We start from the raw sequence: 17,598 nt of genomic DNA on the forward strand, positions 1-17,598 counted from the left end.
TTTAATCCCTCCCATTTATATTAGATTACATACACTTTATTGTTCCATTGATCCAAAGAGAGGAGATCCAAAACGGAGTAGAACATGTCATAAAATAAGAGCAGATAATATTTATTTATAGAAAATAAATTTAAAAAATTGAAACATATTTTAAACTAAGAATAAATTACAAACTGGTCACAAAATATGTAAATGTATAGTACAGTGAGATGCATATGATAACTTTTATGCTATTGCAGCCATGCATCATCAAACAGAAAATCAGTGTACATCACTTAGTTAGTTAGGTACATTTCCATAGATCCTTTGAATGATTCTTTTATCGAAATGACGTGGAAAGAGTAAGTTTACTGGATATGTACACCTGATTAGTGCTGACATTAATGTTCACATTATCATTTTATTCCTACTGACGCAACTACACATAAAAACAAGATTTTTTTTAATGGCTTTTGGGTTTGAAGTAGAATATCGTCAGTGGAATAGAGTGAGTTGCCAGGAGAAATGATTCTGAATTGGATTTAAATCTTGATCCGCTACCTGTCAAACATTCTATGTTATAGATTATTTTCCCTCTAGTGTTGTAGGGATGTACATCACTGGTGTTCTCAAATTGAGATAGATTGTTCCTGACGAATTTCACTAGCGAAAATACGTATTGTGACGAAGCAGTTAAAATACTTAGCCCCTTGAAGAGGTACCTACATGACGACCGTTGCTGAACACCACATATTATTCTTACTGCATGCTTTAATGTAATCAATACTTTTTCTCCAAGTCAGGAGTTACCGCAGAAAATTATTTTGTACGACATTATTGAGTGGAAATATGTAAAATGTGTCTGGAGGCAGATACGCTTGTTCTCAAGATTGGCAATTGCACACAGAGCAAAAATAACTGAACTTAATTGTTTGAGAAGCTCAGTAATGTGCTACTTTCAGTTAAAGTTTTCATCAATATGTACACCTAAAAATTTGAAGCATTCTGTACTACTTACAGGTTCCTGCTCACGTATTACATCAACTGCTCGTATGACACTTATTTCTTGTCCAGAACTGAATGTATTGTGTTTTTTTTTTTTTTTCAAAATTTAGGGAGATTCCATTTTGAGAAAATCACTTAGTAATTCTTTGGAAAATGTTATTTACGAATTCTTCTATTGTTTTCTCTCTAATAGGATTTATTATTACACTAGTGTGATCTGCAAATGTACCATTTTGCTTGCTGAATGTTAAATGGAAAGTCATTCAAATATACATGTACCATATACTGTTCTCTTACTACACCAGAGATATGCAGAAGTCACATTTCAAGTAACACTCACGTTACTTGATAAGATTAGTAATACATACATCAATTACGTCTACTAAGAAATGGAGTAATACAGCTGGATACCAATAAATTCTCTTTGGTTCGTCTTAAACTAAATTTTATGAGTAGTTACACTTTTTATGGTTGCTGGTAAGTTATCGAAAGTATGTGTTCATGATTAATGGACGCCTTTGTGGACCATAGATCTTTATGAAGGTTGCTCTTACGTCTAGTCCTGATTAAATGAATTGAGCTGTTGGTTTGAGATAGCGATGTATTACCTATGACAAATAACATTAAGGAATAAATATACTGGAAAGCAGTAGTGTCCCCATTTCCTTGAACAGGTCTTCGCAAGACGTTTCTTCGTTGTGCATACATTGTCATGACTCATTTAAATTGTTACTGCACTAGCATCCTCACGCCACATGGTTCCAGACAGACCCAGCATACGATTCCGTCATCGCTTCTATGCTCGGTCACAGGAAGTAGAGTGGGCCACCTGTCCCTTTCGGATCTGCTCACCCCATCTCACAATCTGTGATCGCTTATTCTGTTTCGCTAGACTCTAGTAATTATTGAGAGCTGTCTGCTATGAAGAAGGGAGAATCGTGAATGTCTGCCTCGCTGTTAAGTTTGTTAGTAGCCTCGTGTGCCCACAGCATTAGAGTCGAGGTGTCAAGATATTCTTTCGAAAGCAGAGTGGAATTAGAGAATTGCACCTGATGGTGGTACACATCCATCTGACGTCTAATGAACAGCAGTATGATACAAGTCCGCTGCAGATTTTCAAGTAGAATATCGCTGGCCAAGATTTATTGCGATAAGATTATCTGTACTTCTTATCGTCTACCAGAACACATCCTCTTTCTTAAGTATCAAAATTTTGTCAGTTTGTTAACGTAACTATTTCTAGACCAAAACTCCAATAGCTGACAAGTACTCAACAGCTTGGGCTACCTTGTTATCTCTCCACACAAACCCACTTTCCATGCTGGTATATTAGGGACCCCAAGCATTAAACATATCAACTGGAATGCGCGATTAACACATGAATAACTTAAGTCGATTAAAAACCACTCTACAATCGTTTGACAAAGTACCACTGATATGAAACGTCTCAGTCACAAGGAATGGCTCTAGAAGCTAGGAAACACACTATATAAGTAACATCAACAGCTTCCACTCATCTGCTTGCGGCTGATATGGAGCACACTGCCAAAGAGTTTTTTGTTGATATCTTCCACTCAGTGGATCACACTGCAAGACTTCCCAGTCAGAGCATACTCAGCTGTCACAGATCCATTTAGTAACAATGATAAAACATAGGATTTCGAAAATGGATTCTTTTCCAGTGAATTCATCCTTGCAGGTTTACATAAAACACTTTCCGCGAATAGAAATTCTTAATTTTTTAATGAGAAGTACCCAGTACGTTTAGTTTCCAGTACTGTGTATGTGCTTCGTAGTTCAGGGGTCAAATATTTTGCATTTGCCATTATGTAGTTCTCATTTATGCAACGTCGTCTCTAAGTGCATGGAACAAGAAGATGTCATTGCTGCCACATTCTACGGCCAACATAACTGTCTCATCTCGAGAAACAAAATACTCTTCACCATATTTTCCACACTTGCTGATCTTTGCTAGACAAGTATGATTATAGCAAGAACTTACCGAGGATCTGTCACATGCATCTATATTTTCTGACACCACACCAACATTAACCATGCTCATAAAATGAGCATTATTAGAACAACGGCCACGTGGATGAAATAGCTGACACAGGGTAAACCTACCTAAATCCACAACGTACTTAATTTCTTGATAGCAGCCACACTCTTTGCCCTCAGGAAAGGTGTGCCTCCTACACACAGTTCCTATCATCCCCAACAAATGGCAGGAATGTCTTTACACTGGAACGACAATCTTTGTCTGTAACAGGTATTTCATTGTTGTGTAGGGGGAAATACGTCGTTTGCTGCGCTGATCCTGTAATACATACTCATTAAGGTAAGTTGTTCAAGTAAGTAGTCAGCTAGTCAGACACTTATATGCAGTTGTATAATATGAATTGAATATATTTATTAGTCATCATTGTATTGTATTGTATGTTAACCGGGGACCTAGAAACGATGGAGAAGCTCCATCTCCACCGCAGCCGCAGTGGTCCACAGCCCGACGACGACTACCGCAGTCCACTTCACCGCTCCGCCGCCCCACACCGAACCCACGGTTATCGTGCGGTTCGGCCCCCGGTGGAACCTCCCCCCCCCTCCCCCTCGCTGGGAACGTCTCACACCAGACGAGTGTAACCCCTATGTTTGCGTGGTAGAGTAATGATGGTGTACGCGTGCGTGGAGAACTTGTTTGTGCAGTAATCGCCGACATAGTGTAACTGAGGCGGAATAAGCCCGCATTCGCCAAGGCAGATGGAAAACCGCCGAATGACCATCCACAGACTGGCCGGGTCACCGGACTTCAACACAAATCCGCCGGGCGGATTCGTGCCGGGGACCAGGCGCTCCTTCCCGCCCGGAAAGCCGTGCGTTAGACTGCACGGCCAACCAGGCGGGCCTATTAGTCATCATAGTTGGCTTTAAATGCCTTATTAATAAATGATTCACTTAGCAAAACGACAACACCTCTTGTGTCCATTTCAGAAACAACGGCTTCATCTGTAAGCAAATGTGCGAGAAAGGACAAGCCAAAAATGGGTTATGCGATCAAGAGAAGACAATCCTGTTCAACCGATGACTTTCGTGGAGCACTTTAGAAGGTCTTGGAAGAAAAGTGGTCATACAAAGCTGTTTAACATTTCCCTATAACATCGAGTTCTTTAAAAGCCTATGTAGATTGCAGTAATGGTCACAAAGACAATGTGACCATTGGCAGAATGCATGCACCTTTTGGCCTTGCGAGTGAACTGGATGTTAATTTCATACGAGGTTGTCCAGAAAGTAAGTTCCGATCGGTCTCTAAATGGAAACCACAGTGAAAATCAGAAACATTTTAACAGTTAGCTACACTTTTCAGATACTTCTCTACATAGTCGCCGCTCCGACTTAGACATGTGGCACAACGCTATAACAAATCTCCAACACCATCGTCATAGAAGGCAGCCGCCTGTGCTTTTCGATCATTCTCTACGCTGGTGTACAGCGCGTAGCCTGCACCCAAGTGTTCTCTTCGTATCCAGCATTTCATGTGAACAGAGGTGATACTCAGCATGAGCCAATTAGGGCTGTGTTGTGGGTGATCGAACACTTCCCATCGACACCGCTGCAGAAATGTCTTCACTGCCCCTGCAGAGTGCAGCTGAGAATTGCCATGAAGAAGGAAGTGTGTGGCAGTTGTGTTAGGTGGGCTGCATTCTTCAAGGCGAAGCCTCTCAGCAGGCCCTCCTACTTGGAGGGAGACATCGTTGTTCTAGATAAGTTTACTCGCTCACAGTGCGCCCACAACTGAAAAGAGTACCTTGATGCGATCGACGGTCATACTAGAGACACTACCCAACACGTCTGTGCAAGGCTTCTTCGGGTTTTCAGCGTGGTATCCATTTCGCAATCAATCGGAACTTATTTTCTGGACAATCCTCATATTTCATAATACAAACGCAGGAAACGTTAAAATTATCCACGAACCATTGTAGCACAGAAGTCAAAGAATAAAAAGGAAGAGCTACAGCTGTGGAAAGAATAAAAGCACTTGGACTAAGTGTTGTTTCTGTCTGCGATGGTTCCATGAGAGTTGTCAGTCCATCAATTCACTTGATGCACGGTTCTTATGTGTAATATTCGTACAGAGGTTAGAGACAGCGACACCGATGCTGATAATGAATTAAATGTGCGTTATAAACTTTAAATATGCAAAAGAAAATTACCACACAACTAACCACATTATCACGAAGTTAACTATACAGGGTGTCCCATTTATCTTGACCACCATAAGTGACTGTTTTTCCAGATGCAAGTTACAAAATGTCTCAAGCAAATGTTCTTTAGCCGTCACGGGGACATCAATTAGCATGATTCCCTTTGTTGTAGCTTGTTTTTCACAAAGATATGAACAGCGGTGTGGCTTTTTTAAAAGGCACCCTATACTTCTTATTTGGTAATTCATTTCCTGTCCTAAAGACCTATTCAAAAAATGTATCACAGTGTGCCATTCACTAAAACACAACGTTAATAAGTCAACACTGACTTTGAGCACGGGACCACAAACTCGTTTACAAATGAAAATCAACTAAAAACATAACACAAAATTGACTTTGACTCTCTTGTACCATTGCACAGGAGTAAAACATTCATGGGTGTTCAAAGTGGTGACCCTGAACACCGATACACTAGTGCACTCGTTGAATGAAAGAATTATTTGCTGCTTCTAGTGTTGCCTGCTGAAGAGAATTACAAGCTAGGATGATACGTTCCTGCATGTCCTCTGGAGTTTTGGAATATCGTGATAGACAACGGCTTTAATGCATCCCCAAAGAAAAAAGTCCAGAGGATTTAAATCAGGAGACCTAGCAGACCAATCCATATGGCAGGGTACCATCGGTTCAGAACACGACGTGCACGCAAGGCATTATGTGCTGGGCATCCAACGTGTTGATACCACATAAGCATTCTGGCTCTTAGCGGCACTTCATCCAGAGGAGAAGGAAGAATTCGTCTGAGGAAGTTGACATACGCTGTGCCGTTTAGACTACCATTGATGAAATAAGGGCCAATAATTGTAGTACCAAGCATCCCATACCAGACGTTAACTCTCCATTGACGCTGATTTTCCAGCTGTCTAAGCCATCGTGGGTTGTCTCTGGCCCAATAACCCATATTCCTTGTATTTACCTGTCCTTTGTTTGAGAAGGAACATTTCACAATATATATAAATGACCTAGTAGATAGTGTCGGAAGTTCCATGCAGCTTTTTGCGGATGATGCTATAGTATACAGAGAAGTTGCAGCATTAGAAAATTGTAGCGAAATGCAGGAAGATCTGCAGCGGATAGGCACTTGGTGCAGGGAGTGGCAACTGACCCTTAACATAGACAAATGTAACGTATTGCGAATACATAGAAAGAAGGATCCTTTATTGTATGATTATATGATAGCGGAACAAACACTGGTAGCAGTTACTTCTGTAAAATATCTGGGAGTATGCGTGCGGAACGATTTCAAGTGGAATGATCATATAAAATTAATTGTTGGTAAGGCGGGTACCAGGTTGAGATTCATTGGGAGAGTCCTTAGAAAATGTAGTCCATCAACAAAGGAGGTGGCTTACAAAACACTCGTTCGACCTATAGTTGAGTATTGCTCATCAGTGTGGGATCCGTACCAGATCGGGTTGACGGAGGAGATAGAGAAGATCCAAAGAAGAGCGGCGCGTTTCGTCACAGGGTTATTTGGTAACCGTGATAGCGTTACGGAGATGTTTAACAAACTCAAGTGGCAGACTCTGCAAGAGAGGCGCTGTGCATCGCGGTGTAGCTTGGTGTCCAGGTTTCGAGAGGGTGCGTTTCTGGATGAGGTATCGAATATATTGCTACCCCCTACTTATACCTCCCGAGGAGATCACGAATGTAAAATTAGAGAGATTAGAGCGCGCACGGAAGCTTTCAGACAGTGGTTCGTCCCGCGAACCATACGCGACTGGAACAGGAAAGGGAGGTAATGACAGTGGCACATAAAGGGCCCTCCGCCACACACCGTTGGGTGGCTTGCGGAGTATAAATGTAGATGTAGATGTAAATGGGACACCCTGTATAGTGTCGTAGAATTAGCTATGCCATAGAGACGTTAGGTAGCATGCCGACTTTGTTTACTACATTTTATCATGGATTAGTAGAGCAATATACCATTATCACATGTAAAATAGACAATTGGATATTTGTTTAGCTTATTCATTTACAATTCTTAATATCGTGAAGTTATTTAGGTTTACCCTATTAGCCTAACACAAGCTAACCACCAAAGAATCCCCTCTGATCGACATTGAGAACGATTCAGCCATATAAGCACAAACAGTCAAACGACTAGACATGAGATCCCATGTTTCTGGTCTTTAGCCTCTTGTGGCACACGTTACAGCAACAAGGGCACTAAACTAAATGCACTTTCAAGTGTCGATTGAGGTTTGATCTATGTGAAAATTTCTTGTGACAGACGCCACAGCTGAATGGGCGTTCGCCAGTGTGCAGTCGGGCGTGACTGATCAGGTTGCTTCGGCGCGTGAACCTCTTCTGACACACCTCACAGCTGTAGGGACCTTCTCCCGCGTGCACAACCGAATGCGCATTCAGGGCGCTTGTGCTTACGAATGTCTTACGACACACATCACAAGCGTAGGGGCGTTCGCCTGTGTGCACTCGCGAGTGAATCTGCAGTTCCCTTCGACACATGAACGTCTTATGACACACTTCACAGATGTAGGGACACTGGTTCACGTGTCGAAGTACGTGGTACCGCAAACAGTCGCTTCTTCGGAATGTCTTATGGCACATGTCACAACTGTACGGCCGTTCACCAGTGTGCAGTCGGAAGTGGATCTTCAGACTGGTAGTAGTTATGAATGTTTTGTGGCACACAACGCAGGAATGACGAATTTCTCGGGTATCCACGTGACTGTGCTCCATCAGGTCCTGAAAATGTGCAAACGTCTTTTTGCAGATGATGCAGCTATGCACGTATGGTCGTGCATCACTTTTATACTGATAGGATACTTCCTGGTTGGTGGAGCACTGCATGGCGCTGTCACTTGCTGGAGGCTGCTCAGCTCCGCTAACGAAACTGCCATTGCCACCATTTCTGTTGTCATCCACCAAGCCAACGGCGATAATACTGCAGAAATGCGGAAAAAATCGTGTCAGAAAAGTTTGTAACAACATTGTAATATTAGAAATGAAAGCTTATATTAACCCTTAACTCACGAGGTAACATTTATGTAAAGTTTACTACAATATAGCGTTTCTGGGAGCCCCATGCTTAAACTAAGATTTAAAGCGCAAATCATTTGAAATTTTGAATTCATGTTATACAGGGTGGTCCATTGATTGTGAGCGGGTCAAATATCTCACGAAATAAGCGTCAAACGTAAAAACTACAAAGAACGAAACTTGTCTAGTATGAAGGGTAAAACCAGATGGCGCTATGGTTGGCCCGCTAGATAGCGTTGCCATAGGTCAAACGGATATCAACTGCGTTTTTTTAATATAAACCCCAATTTTTAGTACATATTCGTTTAGTACGTAAAGAAATATGAATATTTTAGTTGGACCACTTTTTTCGCTTAGTGATAGATGTTGTTGTTGTTGTGGTATTCAGTCCTGAGACTAGTTTGATGCAGCTCTCCATGCTACTCTATCCTGTGCAAGCTTCTTCATTTTCCAGTACCTACTGCAGCCTACATCCTTCTGAATCTGCTTAGTGTATTCATCTCTTGGTCTCCCTCTACGATTTTTACCCTCCACGCTGCCCTCCAATACTAAATTGGTGATTCCTCGATGTTTCAGAACATGTCCTACCAACCGATCCCTTCTTCTAGTCAAGTTGTACCACAAGCTCCTCTTCTCCCCAATTCTATTCAATACCTCCTCATTAGTTATGTAATGCTAATCTTCAGCATTCTTCTGTAGCACCACATTTCGAAAGCTTCTATTCTCTTCTTGTCTAAACTATTTATTGTCCACGTTTCACTCCATACATGGCTACACTCCATACAAATACTTTCAGAAACGACTTCCTGACATTCAAATCTATACTCGATGTTAACAAATTTTTCTTCTTCAGAAACGCTTTCCTTGCCATTGCCAGTCTACATTTTATATCCTCTCTACTTCGACCATCATCAGTTATTTTGCTCCCCAAATAGCAAAACTCCTTTACTACTTTAAGTGTCTCATTTCCTAATCTAATTTCCTCAGCATCACCCGACTTAATTCGACTACATTCCATTATCCTCGTTCTGCTTTTGTTGATGTTCATCTTATATCCTTCTTTCAAGACACTGTGATAGATGCCGCTGTAATAGTCACAAACACATGGCTCACAATTTTAGACGAACAGTTGGTAACAGGTAGGTTTTTTTAAATTAAAATACACGACGTAGGTACGTTTGAACATTTCATTTCGGTTGTTCCAATGTTATACACGTACCTTTGCGAACTTAGCATTTCTGAAAACGCATGCAATTACCGTAAATACCACATTAATGCAATAAATGCTCAAAATGATGTCCGTCAACCTCTATGCATTTGGCAATACGTGTAATGACATTCCTTTCAACAGCGAGTAGTTCGCCTTCTGTAATGTTCGCACATGCATTGACAATGCACTGACGAATGTTGTCAGGCTTTGTTGGTGGATCACGATATCAAATGTCCTTCAACTTTCCCCACACAAAGAAATCCGCGTACGTCAGATCCGGTGAACGTGCGGGCCATGGTATGGCGCTTCGACGATCAATCCACCTGTCATGAAATATGCTATTCAATACCGCTTCAACCGCACGCGAGCTATGTGCCGGACATCCATCATGTTGGAAGTACATCGCCATTTGGTCAAGCAGGGAAACATCTTGTAGTAACATCGGTAGAATATTACGTTGGAAATCAGCATACATTGCACCATTTAGATTGCCATCGATAAAATGGGGGCCAATTATCCTTCCTCTCATAATGCCGCAACATACATTAACCCGCCAAGGTCGCTGATGCTCCACTTGTTGCATCCACCGTGGATTTTCCGTTGCCCAATAGTGCATATTATGCCGGTTTACGTTACCGCTGTTGGTGAATGATTCTTCGCCTTAAATAGAACGCGTGAAAAAAAACTGTTATCGGCCCGTAATTTTTTTTGTGCCCAGTGGCAGAACTGTAGACGAAGTTCAAAGTCGTCGCCATGCAATTCCTGGTGCATAGAAATATGGTACGGGTGCAATCTACACTCCTGGAAATGGAAAAAAGAACACATTGACACTGGTGTGTCAGACCCACCATACTTGCACCGGACACTGCGAGAGGGCTGTACAAGCAATGATCACATGCACGGCACAGCGGACACACCAGGAACCGCGGTGTTGGCCGTCGAATGGCGCTAGCTGCGCAGCATTTGTGCACCGCCGCCGTCAGTGTCAGCCAGTTTGCCGTGGCATACGGAGCTCCATCGCAGTCTTTAACACTGGTAGCATGCCGCGACAGCGTGGACGTGAACCGTATGTGCAGTTGACGGACTTTGAGCGAGGGCGTATAGTGGGCATGCGGGAGGCCGGGTGGACGTACCGCCGAATTGCTCAACACGTGTGGCGTGAGGTCTCCACAGTACATCGATGTTGTCGCCAGTGGTCGGCGGAAGGTGCACGTGGCCGTCGACCTGGGACCGGACCGCAGCGACACACGGATGCACGCCAAGACCGTAGGATCCTACGCAGTGCCGTAGGGGACCGCACCGCCACTTCCCAGCAAATTAGGGACACTGTTGCTCCTGGGGTATCGGCGAGGACCATTCGCAACCGTCTCCATGAAGCTGGGCTACGGTCCCGCACACCGTTAGGCCGTCTTCCGCTCACGCCCCAACATCGTGCAGCCCGCCACCAATGGTGTCGCGACAGGCATGAATGGAGGGACGAATGGAGACGTGTCGTCTTCAGCGATGAGAGTCGCTTCTGCCTCGGTGCCAATGATGGTCGTATGCGTGTTTGGCGCCGTGCAGGTGAGCGCCACAATCAGGACTGCATACGACCGACGCACACAGGGCCAACACCCGGCATCATGGTGTGGGGAGCGATCTCCTACACTGGTCGTACACCACTGGTGATCGTCGAGGGGACACTGAATAGTGCACGGTACATCCAAACCGTCATCGAACCCATCGTTCTACCATTCCTAGACCGGCAAGGGAACTTGCTGTTCCAACAGGACAATGCACGTCCGCATGTATCCCGTGCCACCCAACGTGCTCTAGAAGGTGTAAGTCAACTACCCTGGCCAGCAAGATCTCCGGATCTGTCCCCCATTGAGCATGTTTGGGACTGGATGAAGCGTCGTCTCACGCGGTCTGCACGTCCAGCACGAACGCTGGTCCAACTGAGGCGCCAGGTGGAAATGGCATGGCAAGCCGTTCCACAGGACTACATCCAGCATCTCTACGATCGTCTCCATGGGAGAATAGCAGCCTGCATTGCTGCGAAAGGTGGATATACACTGTACTAGTGCCGACATTGTGCATGCTCTGTTGCGTGTGTCTATGTGCCTGTGGTTCTGTCAGTGTGATCATGTGATGTATCTGTCCCCAGGAATGTGTCAATAAAGTTTCCCCTTCCTGGGACAATGAATTCATGGTGTTCTTATTTCAATTTCCAGGAGTGTATGTTGTTGCAGTATTCTCACCACCGACGTTTTTGAGATTACCGAGTCTCACGCAATTTGTCTGCTACTGATGTGCGGGTTAGCCGTGACAGCAGCTAAAACACCTACTTGGGCATCATCATTTGTTGCAGGTCGTGGTTGACGTTTCACTTGTGGGTGAACACTTCCTGTTTCCTTAAATAACGTAACTATCCGGCGAACGGTCCGGACACTTGGATGATGTCGTCCAGGATACCGAGCAGCATACATAGCACACGCCCGTTGGGTATTTTGATCACAATAGCCATACATCAACTCGATATCGACCTTTTCCGCATTTGGTAAAAGGTCCATTTTAACACGGGTAATGTATTACGAAGCAAATACCGTCCGCACTGATGGAATGTTACGTGATACCACGTACTCATACGTTTGTGACTATTACAGCGCCATCTATCACAAAGTAAAAAAAGTGGCCCAACAAAAACATTCATAAATGTTTACGTACTACACGAATATATAATAAAAATTTGGGTTCCTATTTAAAAAAACGCAGTTGATATCCCATTGACCTATGGCAGCGCCATCTAGCGGGCCAACCATAGCGCCATCTGGTTTCTCCCTTCAAGCTAGACGAGTTTCGTTCTTTGTAGTTTTTTCGTTTGATGCTTATTTCTTGAGATATTTGGCCCGGTCACTATCAATGGACCTCCCTATAACTGTTATTTTTACAGTTATTTAAGTGTTGTTTGAATACTCCTCCGCGACCTTATTGCACAAAATAGAACACGTAGTATTTTACTTTTCATCAGACAAGAGTACATACTTTGTCCAGTTTTTGAAACAGCATACAAATAAAAAAAACTGTTAGACAACTAAACTCTAGATTCTCTGTAACTTGCAAATTTTCAAAAAGAACTAATTTCCATGGTGTAAATTTGAACATAAAAATTCCACTCGATAGATACAAAAAGGAAGTCTGCAAGACTGCATCACCACTCGGCAGAAATTTGATTTTATCAAACACCCTTAGTATTTTATTGGAGGAACCGAAATGTTCTCATCACAACTTTCCTGACATTCTTCCTCTGAATGACTCCCTTGTTCGCCAGCAGAGTTGCGATATCTGGTTATTCTAAAATCATCATCTTATTCATCTATTTCGTAATGTATGTCACCGAAGTCTTCCTCCGTCCACTGCCTATTAATTTTATGAAACTTGGGATCGTTAAAACTGACGCGTAGTTGCAAACACAATTTATACTGTACTGAAGAAAACAGGTAAATTGCTAACATGGCGTAGTCTAGGAGCTCCGATCACCGGTCAATAACACGTGTCAACAACAAACAAGGAAGGCGATAACGCAATCGACAACAAAGCATCGTAGGCTTGGCTTTATAAGGAGGATAGTTGGGTGTATAGGAGATTTCCGCCAGAAATGACCTTAGAGAGTGAGTTCAAGACCTTAGAGGGTGATTTCGAAAACTTTCGCGCAGTCTCTAAGACTACACTCCGTGAGTTAAGGGTTACTTTAAGAATTGTGTATGCTAACACATTATATGTTATTATGTGTAAACAGTCAAACAGCAACAATTTTTAAACTGTAGCCTACAGTAAAAATAATGTTCTCCTGTCAACAGCTCTGGATCATAATCGTTGAACAGCATTCTACGTGCACTGAGAGAACTGTATGAATTAGGGTACATTTGGTTGGCAGTGCAGATGAAGAGCATAGATTTTGTTGTGTGTCATAGTACAGTAACGAAATCTTTGTTGTTTCCTATGGAATGGTACAGATCAGACTATAGATTCGCATCAGTTTTTCCACTGATTTGAAGTTTGAGCGTGAAAGACTGTAAGGAAAGTTCGTAGCACACGGGCATTTTTTCAGACGGTATACATGAGCAAAGTATTGGCGTTTGCGAAAGTAATGAAGTAATAAAAGCCCGCATCTCGTGGTCGTGCGGTAGCGTTCTCGCTTCCCACGCCCGGGTTCCCGGGTTCGATTCCCGGCGGGGTCAGGGATTTTCTCTGCCTCGTGATGGCTGGGTGTTGTGTGCTGTCCTTAGGTTAGTTAGGTTTAATTAGTTCTAAGTTCTAGGCGACTGATGACCTCAGCAGTTGAGTCGCATAGTGCTAAGAGCCATTTGAACCATTTTTGAAGTAATAAAAAAATGGTTCAAATGGCTCTGAGCACTATGGGACTTAACATCTGAGGTCATCAGTCCCCTAGAACTTAGAATTAATTAAACCAAGCTAACCTAAGGACATCACATACACCCATGCCCGCGGCAGGATTCGAACCTGCGACCGTAGCAGTCGTGCGGTTCCGGACTGAAGCGCCTAGAACAGCTTGACCACAACGGCCGGCAATTAAGTAATAAACGAGAATTTTGTTACCATAAATAACCATTCTAACACGTGAGCTTTCTTCTTTTTTGTCGCAAATTAGTGTCGTATGTAGTGTAGGGAGACCCACAACCTAACATGTTCTCCATTCATGTGAGTTAGAATTTTCGAATATATTGGCATCTGCTCATCATTTTCACCTGTTGCTTTCGACAGTGTAATTTTAGTGGCTGGTCAGTGTTATAAACATAAACAAGCTCACAGTATAATACACTCCTGGAAATGGAAAAAAGAACACATTGACGCCGGTGTGTCAGACCCACCATACTTGCTCCGGACACTGCGAGAGGGCTGTACAAGCAATGATCACACGCACGGCACAGCGGACACAGCAGGAACCGCGGTGTTGGCCGTCGAATGGCGCTAGCTGCGCAGCATTTGTGCACCGCCACCGTCAGTGTCAGCCAGTTTGCCGTGGCATACGGAGCTCCATCGCAGTCTTTAACACTGGTAGCATGCCGCGACAGCGTGGACGTGAACCGTATGTGCTGTTGACGGACTTTGAGCGAGGGCGTATAGTGGGCATGCGGGAGGCCGGGTGGACGTACCGCCGAATTGCTCAACACGTGGGGCGTGAGGTCTCCACAGTACATCGATGTTGTCGCCAGTGGTCGGCGGAAGGTGCACGTGCCCGTCGACCTGGGACCGGACCGCAGCGACGCACGGATGCACGCCAAGACTGTAGGATCCTACGCAGTGCCGTAGGGGACCGCACCGCCACTTCCCAGCAAATTAGGGACACTGTTGCTCCTGGGGTATCGACGAGGACCATTCGCAACCGTCTCCATGAAGCTGGGCTACGGTCCCGGACACCGTTAGGCCGTCTTCCCCCCATTCTCTGTCCTCACGCCCCAACATCGTGCAGCCCGCCTCCAGTGGTGTCGCGACAGGCGTGAATGGAGGGACGAATGGAGACGTGTCGTCTTCAGCGATGAGAGTCGCTTCTGCCTTGGTGTCAATGATGGTCGTATGCGTGTTTGGCGCCGTGCAGGTGAGCGCCACAATCAGGACTGCATACGACCGAGGCACACAGGGCCAATACCCGGCATCATGGTGTGGGGAGCGATCTCCTACACTGGCCGTACACCACTGATGATCGTCGAGGGGACACTGAATAGTGCACGGTACATCCAAACCGTCATCGAACCCATCGTTCTACCATTCCTAGACCGGCAAGGGAACTTGCTGTTCCAACAGGACAATGCACGTCCGCATGTATCCCGTGCCACCCAACGTGCTCTAGAAGGTGTAAGTCAACTACCCTGGCCAGCAAGATCTCCGGATCTGTCCCCCATTGAGCGTGTTTGGGACTGGATGAAGCGTCGTCTCACGCGGTCTGCACGTCCAGCACGAACGCTGGTCCAACTGAGGCACCAGGTGGAAATGGCATGGCAAGGCGTTCCACAGGACTACATCCAGCATCTCTACGATCGTCTCCATGGGAGAATAGCAGCCTGCATTGCTGCGAAAGGTGGATATACACTGTACTAGTGCCGACATTGTGCATGCTCTGTTGCCTGTGTCTATGTGCCTGTGGTTCTGTCAGTGTGATCATGTGATGTATCTGACCTCAGGAATGTGTCAATAAAGTTTCCCCTTCCTGGGACAATGAATTCACGGTGTTCTTATTTCAATTTCCAGGAGTGTAGAATTAATTAAACCAAGCTAACCTAAGGACATCACATACATCCTTGCCCGCGGCAGGATTCGAACCTGCGACCGTAGCAGTCGTGCGGTTCCGGACTGAAGCGCCTAGAACCGCTTGACCACAACGGCCGGCAATGAAGTAATAAACGAGAATTTTGTTACCATAAATAACCATTCTAACACGTGAGCTTTCTTCTTTTTTGTCGCAAATTAGTGTCGTATGTAGTGTGGGGAGACCCACAACCTAACATGTTCTCCATTCATGTGAGTCAGAATTTTCGAATATATTGGCATCTGCTCATCATTTTCACCTGTTGCTTTCGACAGTGTAATTTTAGTGGCTGGTCAGTGTTATAAACATAAACAAGCTCACAGTATAATAGTAGTACAACCTGTTTTTACATTCGCAGTACGCAAGTTTTCCAGTTATTGACGTTATTTTGAGCTGTTACAGTCGTAAGCGCTATTCTGTCAATCAATTTGTTTTTCTGCCACTGGGAACACCCTGTTGATAACGTTTCTCAAACTTCGCGCTTTTCAACCTCAACCACAAGCTTCAACATCGACAAGAAATACTCGTCGCATTTTAGGGCATTTTCAACATGCTTCCCTAAATTGTAACAAATTATCAAAAATAGTATTTTAATTGGATTTTAGGGTTTTGTATCTCAATCGGTAAAAAAGGAACTATTAAAGGATCACTTTATTGCCAGTCTGTCTGTCTTTCTGTCTGTCCGCTGTTAAAACCATTTTTCTCAGGAACGGGTCGACTTATCACCTTGAAATTTACGTCACATACTAAAAACTACGGTTCCTTGGCGGTGTAAAAAATTGAAACTTCTACGTTATGGAAATCAACAGATACGGCCATTTATGTCACGTATTTTTCTATTCAAAGACTCACTAATCAAAAGGTACACAGTACTTACCGTTGACCTATAGTCATGAAATTTGGCAAGAAGCAAGCTTCTACAGTACAAGTAAACGAAAAAATCCGAAAATTGTGGATGTGTAGTTACATCATACGAGGAAAAGTTTTTGGCATTTGTCATCAGACTGCCTGTCAGTCCGTCTGTTAGGACCCATTTTTCTCTGGAAGGAGTATATTAATCAGTTGAAATTTACGTTATATGATAAGGTGTATGGTGTCAATCCAGACAAAAGATGCGGCCATTTATGTCACATATTTTGATACTCGCAAACTTACTCATTAAAACATGAAGGGTACTTCCCGTTGACATAGAATGCTGAACTTTAGCCAAAAGGAAGGTTTTACAATACAAGTAAAGGAGAAAAAATCAGAAAATTGTAAATTTATATTTATTTTACACGAAAAAAAAATATTTTGTCATTTGTTATCCGATTTCAGAGTTGAAATTAAAACTTTCTCGAATCGCAGGGATCGATGTCTTGCCGTATCAGTGTCGATAACAGGCAAAAATCGACGACGTTTACGATTACCGGAACGGATGAAATGTCTACATACATAATTAAGTTTATACTGAGCCCTTAGGGTACGAGGGCTACTCGCACCTGGCACGTTCTTCTTCATAAAAGCACGTCCAGTAAAGGATACGAGGGGCGTTTGAAAAGTCCCTGCAAAGTCCGAGAGATGGCACCGTATCGAGGTCATGTTTAGTTAGTAGCATCATTGAAAAGAACGTATACCAAGTTTCAGACATATTGAACTATTTCTTTTTGTTTGGCATTCGTGTGAATCAAGGAAGTCGAGTGACTGTCAAAAAAATGGACGAAAAAGAATTTTGTATGGTGATTAAACATTCCTTTATGAAAGGCAAAACGGCTCAGGACACTAAAGAGAAGCTTGATAAACATTACATTGACTCTGCACCTTCGATTAGAACAGTTTATAAGTGGCCATAGGGGCGT

At 43.7% G+C, this 17,598-nt stretch overlaps 1 protein-coding gene across 2 annotated transcripts in view; it reads right to left on the reverse strand.

Annotated features, from left to right (window-relative positions):
- The window catches only part of LOC126425019 (uncharacterized), a 334,609-nt gene that overhangs the window by 11,776 nt on the left and 305,235 nt on the right, over positions 1 to 17,598 (reverse strand). Inside the window, exon 7 of one of the 2 annotated variants that reach the window (XM_050087926.1) lies at positions 8,034 to 8,148. The exons of the other annotated variant lie outside the window; for it this stretch is intronic. Within the exon in view, the coding sequence (XP_049943883.1) occupies positions 8,034 to 8,148 (115 nt within the window). The remainder of the gene's footprint in view (positions 1 to 8,033; positions 8,149 to 17,598) is intronic. 2 annotated transcript variants of the gene reach the window in all.

This window comes from Schistocerca serialis, chromosome 10, assembly GCF_023864345.2.
Source record: "Schistocerca serialis cubense isolate TAMUIC-IGC-003099 chromosome 10, iqSchSeri2.2, whole genome shotgun sequence".
Lineage (NCBI taxonomy): Eukaryota > Metazoa > Arthropoda > Insecta > Orthoptera > Acrididae > Schistocerca > Schistocerca serialis.